Source organism: Arachis stenosperma, chromosome 3, assembly GCF_014773155.1.
Source record: "Arachis stenosperma cultivar V10309 chromosome 3, arast.V10309.gnm1.PFL2, whole genome shotgun sequence".
Classification (NCBI taxonomy): Eukaryota; Viridiplantae; Streptophyta; class Magnoliopsida; order Fabales; family Fabaceae; genus Arachis; species Arachis stenosperma.
The window spans coordinates 25497799-25505575 of NC_080379.1; the positions used below are offsets into that span (position 1 = coordinate 25497799).

A 7777-nucleotide genomic window follows, 5' to 3' on the forward strand; every position below is an offset into this window, starting at 1 on the left:
GGTTGGGTACTGGTACCATGTCTGGAAGTCACGCAAGTATCCACCTACTGGCTCTCTGTGCGTGCGTAACCCAAGGTGGTACACAACATCCTGCAGGATAATGGTGCATTCACCCCAAGGCAGGTGAAAAGTGTGGGTCTCTGAACACTAACGCTCTACGAATGGAATAAACAGGGTGGTTGTCAAACACAAAGTCTCTAAGTTGCATCGTGTTGCCAAACCCAGCCTCCCTCAAGTAAGGGAGAATGGCGTCCGGTGGTGCAAGAGTGTGGTTCACTTATCTAGGAAGTAGTAGGTGAGGTCTCTGTTAAAAAATAAAACATTTCAACAATAAATCTATTTCAGAAGTAAAAAATTTATATTCGAAATAAAAAGATAATAATTATAATAAATAATTATTTCACATTTCATAATTTAGATGAATTCTGAATAATTAACTTTAAAAATCGAACATTTAAAAAATTTATCCAATAACATTACAACAAATATTCAGTAAAATAATTTATCTAACATATTCAACATTATAATTAAAATTATAAAATTCGAATTAAAAAAATAAGAAAACGTAATAAAAATTTACTAAATAAATTAAATTAACTATTAAGTTAATTAAATTAATTAATTAACACTTACTAAAAATATATTCCATCACCTAACAGATACTAAATTTATAAAAGTACCCTAACTATAACTATATGCTTATTTAACTAAATAAAAACAACATTAACTTGGAAGTCGATCGCTACAGCGATATGCCACGTCGCGTTCAAGCGGTTGATGTCATCATCTCGTGCATCTGCGCATGCTATAATGTCTAATTACCTCAATAATATCAACAAAAATGTCCACGGGAGGAAGAAAGGAAGTAAAAACAGCTTGAAAGTTACAACAGTCACGCTGTAAATGACTTGCCTATATAGGCACGGACCTTACTTATCTCATTTACAGTATAAATGAAATAAGCCTTGTTTCACAATACGCATGCAACTGTGATACATGCAACAGCAAACATGTCTTATCTCGTTTGCACTATAAATAAAATAAATAAAAGAGCACAATTTAGTAAATAAACTACAAATTATCTATATTCATAAATAAAATATTTAATTTATTTATTTAAAAAAAATCCAAGGGTCTAGTCGTTAGACAATATTAATGTAATTTTTCCTTTCAATTCTACCAATGAATCACTTCTTTAATTTTCTCAGTCACATATAACTTTGACTTAGTCAAGAGGTAGTTTTTTGGGATAAGTACTGTTTTGGTCTTTAACGTTCAGAGTCAAAATCAAAATCGTCATTAACCTTATTTTGAATTTAAAATCGTCTCAAACATTTTATTTAGTATTAAAATTGTCCATCGGACAATTATGCCCTCAGATAATCATTTCCATCACAACCTCTTCTTCTCACTTACATCTTCAAAAAAGAGAGAAGCAGAAATTCAAAGAATGAAAGAAGCAGAGACTCAGAGAAAAGAAACTCTAATCCTTATTGCACTTCACCGTCGTCCTCCACAACCCCCTCCTTCCCTCCTCCACTCCCCTCAGGACCTTCCGCCACCATCGTGACGGTATCACCACCCTCGCTCTTAGCCCCAATTTCACTTGCCTCGCATCCATCGATCATTCCGTGAAGCTCTACAAATTTTCTGATATTTTTTGTCAATCTACACTACTTGAAGTTGGATCAGATGCAATAATTTATATTATTGAAAAGTTCAAGTGATAAATTGATGTTTTTTTAGTTTTTTATCTTTATATGTAAAGTTTTTTCAATTTCTAAGTATGTTGTTTATTTTTTTAATTTATTGGAATAATTTTGTTACAGTTTTTAGGTATCAATTTGATTTGATTGAAATTGACCTATTGATTCATTTTGACCGTTCTTATTAATTAGATGTATAGATTTTTGGGTTTTGTAATTAGAGATGAATTTAAAAATTTCTTAATATTTTAATTAGATATGAATTTTGTTAATAAAAGAAGAAGAATTTTATGTTTGAATTTTGTTAATGGAAAAAGAATAATGGTTCTAAATTTTGTTAAAGGAAGAAGTTGTTAATAGAAGAAGAAGAAGAAGAGTGGAACTTTGGAAATAAGGGGATATTTTCGTTATTAAAAAAAATATTTTATTTAAAAAGACGATTTTAATACCAAATAAAATGTTGGGGATGATTTTAAATCCAAAATAAGATTAGAGACGATTTTGATTTTAACCTTAAACCTTATAGAGTAAAACAATACTTATCTCTAGTTTTCTTTAATGAAGCTAAATTTATGATTTTTTTAATTAATTTTTTTAAAATGAAAAAGTTAGTAAAATATAAAAATAAAAATCGAATCACTCTTAAATCAAATTAATGAGGTTTATAAATAATAGAAACTATAAGTTCAACAATAGAATATCTTTTTCTTATAAATTTATATCAATTGACCGTGTACAATTATTTATAAGATTAGGAGTATATTGGATTCTAAGCTTAGGCTAAAAACTAATTAATTAAATGAACAGAAAAAAACAAATAGGATAAGGAAAAAAAAGGTAGTTAAATTGAGTTAGAAAATGGATTCATGTAGTATTGCAGTGAATTACCGTTTTTGAAACCATAAACACATGAATACATTTTCAAGCCCAAAAACGTGTGTCACTCAGAAACTGGAGAAAAAGAAAAGCCCAAAGATGAATTAAATCCCCAAATCCGAAGAAAAATAAATGAAACAAATATTAGGGTTTAACGCAACACATTTCTTCACTCCATTAAGTAATCGAAGATTCTAGAAGAAGCCTGAGATTATGGCAACAGCAACAGCAGCAGTAGCGGCAAAGAGGAAGCCAGTGTTCATAAAGGTTGACCAGCTGAAACCGGGAACCAACGGTCACACGTTGACCGTTAAAGTCGTTTCTTCGAAGCCAGTCAAGACTGTAGGAACTAAGGGACCTCGATCTTCTTCTTCCATGCTCCTATCTCGCCCTTCCCGCCGCCCCTCTCGCATCTCCGAGTGCCTCATCGGAGACGAAACCGGCACCGTCATCTTCACCGCTCGTAACGAACAAGGTGCCTTTTCTGTTGCGTTTGTTCTTTAATTTATGAACTCGACTTCCTTATTTCATTTCTCACAGAATTGGAGTAACCTAATTTTAAATTTGGTCTTTCTTATTTCTTACTTTTTTTTTGTTTCTCTCCCACAACTTTGTAGAAAATAGTTATTGTGGAGTTCGAATATGTTTGCTTCGAATTATAATTCTTACGAATTTGTGTTTATTATTTTTAAAAAAAATTATCAATAAAAATATGACGAGCAATTAATTTTTCTTTTTTTGGGTTCAGTGGACGTTATGAATCCAGGGGCGACGTTAATTCTGCGAAATGCAAAGATTGACATGTTCAAGGGATCCATGAGGCTAGCAGTTGATAAATGGGGGAGGATTGAGGTCACTGAACCGGCAAGCTTTCAAGTTAAAGAGGACAACAATCTTTCTTTAGTTGAATATGAACTGGTTAATGTAGTTGAGGAGTGATTATATTTTCTTCCTTTCTGGGGGATTGAATCTTTTTTCTAGTTATTAGAGGTTCTGATTTTTGTTTTGACCGTAAGTGATTTGATTGCTGTGCAGTTTTCATGTGGTAAAGTCTTGGTTGTGTGTTAGGCTTATTATTGTGCCTATGCTTCACATGCGAAGCAAATATTTGTTTTATATTGGCCTTATTGGCTACGTATGATAATATATCCCTTGGTCTTTCCACAAATTCAGTTAGGAGTTGCCCCATGCACACAAATGACGAAAATGTTTGAATGCATATGCTGAATCAACTCTCAATCTCAACAGTATCGGATGGAATGTATAATAAGTGGCCAAGTGGGATCACAGTTTAACAGTTGAGTTTTGACGTATTATTTTGTTATTGGTATTATTATGAACACGTTCTCTAATTTTCCTTCATTTCCTTTCTTCGTATCTTAAAATATTTGGATTTATTCTTTATTTGGGTCATAAAATATTTCTCATGTTGAGTGATTATGGGCAAATGAAAAAAAAAAACATTTGGATTTATTCTTTATTTCGGCATATGTTTCTTGCCAAAATGTACTCAACAGAACATGATTAATATTTGATCACGCTAAAATAAAACAGCGAATGCATCACAGTATTTTTCAGTATCTCTTACAAAATTGGGATGCTATGCGAACCTTCATGAGAAAGGAGTGCACGGTTCTGAAAACTGGTGGCGGACCAACTCAGTACAAAAGTTGGTCAGGAAGTCACAGATCTAGATAAGCAAAACACTTAATCAGAAGATGGAAAAAATCACCAAGAAAGTTTTGAGCATAATGCACGTAGTAATCACATCATGACCCATCTCCTTCTGAAAGATAAAATAAATAAACATCACGAACCACCCAGAATACATAAGCAATAAGGCCAAAATGATGAACAAATTTTCATGTCAATTGAAAGTGCCCCATTAGTTTCCATACAAAAGGAAAAAAATGTCAGTATCCAACTCCAGCTAGTCAAAACAACAACGTGATACCAACATTCATTGAATATTTCAATTCATTTCAAAAATTCCCGTTATCATTCTATTGGAATTACAGAATTTCCAACTACCTACATTCACTAAACATCCCAGTCTAATTCAATACAAATTTTTTAAGTAACATGGAAAACAAAATAAAGCTTTATGCAAAAATATCTCAACTTATATTTGAGAAAGTAAATTAACAATAGGCCTAAAATTCCTTATTGGGACACAAGATGCCCTTCCAAATGGCTCAGTCAAAACTCCTGATTTTCTCAGCAGATAGTCTCACATGACAGATTTGTAATACAAGTTCGCTTCAATCCTCCGAACACTTATCACATATCATCATTGCAATCTGGTTAAACAAAATAGATCAATACACTATAACCCCTTATATTACTGATTGACCCTAATTTATGGTGAAAACAAATCAGGAAGATAATTGAATTGCAATTTACTACAATATGATTATAATGATAGAATTTCAGCAACAGAATCATGACAGATATGCACAATGCCTCTAAATAACACACAAGTTGTGGGCAAATACACCGGATTATAGAAAATCTCCTATGTGGGTGTCAGGAGTATTTCATCTCAACCCTTTCAATCAATAATTACTTGTTCATCCAGAAGGAACCCCTGGAAAAACGACCTTGACATGCTTTTCATTTCCTAACCAGTGCCAACTATTATCAAGATGCATAAACTTTAGGCTTGATTAATAATGAGACACTACAATGTAAACTACGGTGTATTTTGCATGATGACAAATGTCAAATACAGGAGCACAAAAATGTGCTACAGAAAATACACTTAAGGGGTTGTCTTGTAATTATTTCAAGATGACAAATTCTTTGTTTAAAGCTCAAAATCTTATTATACGAAGTCCCTGTCCTCTAATGTTTAGAATTTGGGCATAAATAGAGGCACAAATAACCAACAACGTAAACTAAGAAATGGTTTGCATAATGATGTTCAACAAATCCGTGAACACAACAAATGTGCTCCGAAAAATGTTAAATAATTCGTTATAGATTTCAGAAAACGTTCCTAGTAACAACATAATCATTTATTAAAAGCTCAACATCCTATGATAGGAACTAGGAAGTCCATGTCATCCTATTTTCGCTTCCTGATTCTTCAAGTAGTCTGCATTTGGCCTACAAACAAAAGGACTGCGTATGGGTTCACTAAAGCATAAGTGGAAAAAGATGATTCAGGGAATACATTAATCCATTAACTTAGGTACACCATTGGTAGTTGTTAAGATATAACATCACTCATTTTGCAAAACTAATAACTTGAACTTTTGGGAGAGATTATTTATGACATGGTATCAAAACCTCAAGAACAAGATGTTCTTGAGTTTGATACCTTGACACCTCCATTCTTCTAAATAAAATAAGTTGAATTTCAGCACCAGAAGGTGGATTTAAGCATTTTTCACACTTTTGGCCAAATAGCTTTTATGTGAGGGGGCATGTTAAGATATACAAATTTTTTAGAGAGATGGAGAAACGAAGGGCTAAGCATCAGATAAATAAAAAATGAACCACTTTTTTCCTTTGCACATGGCAAAATTGCATTACATACACTTTTTAATTGCCCTATATGTTAAAAGTTAAATCTCACAAGACTCAGGAATTGAAAGAAACATACCAGAAAACTAATTGGAGAAAGAACATCAAGGTATCCTAGAGATGCTTAGCTACCTAATCCAAAAAGCAAAATTGAATTGTCAGAAAATCGTAGCAAACACAAACCCAATGAGAGGGAGCACACAACACCCAAATCAAAACCATTCGTTTTCCTAAGCTCTTCTTATTTTATTTTATTCTCAAACAACATAACTCTCAAAGATTTCTTACTAAATCCCTCTTAAATAATTCTCACCATCGAGTCCCAAACTAACACTGGCATCCACATTAATGATTAATTACACCAAAAGCATTGCAATCAATTGCACTTTGCGAACAAGGCCTATCAATAATTGATCTAATGAATGGGGAATGAATAAATAGATTCATTCACAATGCAGAAACGACTTGTACCCATCAAGTTGGAAGACACCGAAATTAATGAATAACTAAAAAACTAACTAACTCCACTAGCCATCAAGAACAGAAATAACTGTTCATGATATAATGGCAATGTCAACAAACATGTCCATTAAAAGGTGTACTGAAACCAAAATTGAGAACAGTTAGGAGAGAAGTTAAAAGGATTATTATACCTTCAGGAATCCAACCGCATCTGTGGCGAGAAATTGCGAGCATTGAATTCATAAGAGCGGAGGCGGTGGCAGTGTGGAGCGGCATCATCGATTCCACACAGAAACTCAATTCAACAGGGATCCTTTCGTGCATCACAGAAACAATGCATCAATAATTGATTCGGAAATTGAAAATGAACAAATAAATAACCAAATAAGAAGCTTCAAGGAAAAGCATTGATTTGAATTACCTGCGAGTGGATTGGGAGAGAGGTTTATTGGAGGCCATGCGGAAGAACGTTGAGCGAGAGGATTTGGCTTCCGCCGCGGCGCGGAAGGCGCAGCGGGCTGCGGAGGATGACCGGAAGATGGATCTGGCGGCGGCGGTGGCCATTTTAGGGAACGGAAATGTTTGGGGATAGAAGTAGGGTTTTTAGTAGCGAGACCAAAACCCTTTGCAGCGTCGTAGCCGTTGCTATTGGAGGTTGTATGGTTCTTCGTAGTTTGGAACTTTGGGCTGGATCAGAGCCCAATAGAAGTTTTCTTTGGATTTTGTATTTAAGCCTAAACTGAGATGCCAACTCTAAGGCCGTGTTTGGTGGCTGCGTTTGTTTCATGTAATGTCCATGTCCATAATCATAGACACCATTATGCATATCCACTCTAACTAATTTGAGTTGGACAAGTAAATAGTTTATTCGTCTATTCAAATAATTGTTAGTAGTTAAATTTAGTTTTGTATATACAATAATTATTGTCCATCGATAAATTCTTAAATAGAATTTTAATTTATGACGAATTAGTTTTTAGTAATGAAAGATACATGGTAAACAAAAAAAAATATGAAAAAAGACAAATAATTTTCTAACCTTTTATTATGCGGACATTTTGGTCACTAAATATCAAAAAATATATTATATTCCTGTCTTTTTTAAAATCAGGATATTTGGATTCCTCCACTCAACTGAGATTATGAAACATAACAGAGATGTCTGACATAGATGCCGTTATGCTGATGATGCCATAACGGTGTCC

The 7777-nt window shown here is 33.5% G+C and overlaps 2 protein-coding genes across 9 annotated transcripts; one reads left to right on the forward strand and one right to left on the reverse strand.

Annotated features, from left to right (window-relative positions):
• Window positions 1-2662: 2662 nt before the first annotated feature.
• Window positions 2663-3944, forward strand: LOC130968935 (uncharacterized protein At4g28440-like). The gene is made up of 2 exons (XM_057894448.1): window positions 2663-3057; window positions 3331-3944. Exons 1-2 carry the CDS (start codon window positions 2796-2798, stop codon window positions 3519-3521), a joined length of 453 nt encoding a protein of 150 aa, XP_057750431.1. The 5' UTR covers window positions 2663-2795; the 3' UTR covers window positions 3522-3944.
• Window positions 3945-4034: 90 nt separating this feature from the next.
• LOC130968936 (protein NUCLEAR FUSION DEFECTIVE 6, mitochondrial-like) lies at window positions 4035-7240 on the reverse strand. 8 transcript variants are annotated; one of them, XM_057894456.1, is made up of 4 exons: window positions 6994-7238; window positions 6764-6885; window positions 6190-6242; window positions 4035-4272 (listed from the first exon to the last, which is right to left on the reverse strand). In XM_057894456.1, exons 1-3 carry the CDS (start codon window positions 7134-7136, stop codon window positions 6235-6237), a joined length of 273 nt encoding a protein of 90 aa, XP_057750439.1. In that variant the 5' UTR covers window positions 7137-7238; the 3' UTR covers window positions 4035-4272; window positions 6190-6234. The 8 variants fall into 8 exon arrangements, with proteins under 8 accessions (XP_057750439.1, XP_057750434.1, XP_057750438.1 ...); XM_057894453.1 differs by lacking the exon at window positions 4035-4272 and adding an exon at window positions 4434-4882; XM_057894454.1 differs by lacking the exon at window positions 4035-4272 and adding an exon at window positions 5476-5705.
• Window positions 7241-7777: the final 537 nt, after the last annotated feature.

Excerpts from the sequence above, each read along its gene's own strand:
- LOC130968936 (XM_057894449.1), bottom strand. The coding sequence starts at position 7,136 with ATGGCCACCGCCGCCGCCAGATCCATCTTCCGGTCATCCTCCGCAGCC. Across the intron at positions 6,886-6,993 it reads CTCTCCCAATCCACTCGCAG|GATCCCTGTTGAATTGAGTT; the intron begins GTAATTCAAATC and ends GATGCACGAAAG. Across the intron at positions 4,883-6,763 it reads ATGCGGTTGGATTCCTGAAG|ATTGCAATGATGATATGTGA; the intron begins GTATAATAATCC and ends TTGTTTAACCAG.
- LOC130968935 (XM_057894448.1), top strand. The coding sequence starts at position 2,796 with ATGGCAACAGCAACAGCAGCAGTAGCGGCAAAGAGGAAGCCAGTGTTC. Across the intron at positions 3,058-3,330 it reads CACCGCTCGTAACGAACAAG|TGGACGTTATGAATCCAGGG; the intron begins GTGCCTTTTCTG and ends TTTTGGGTTCAG.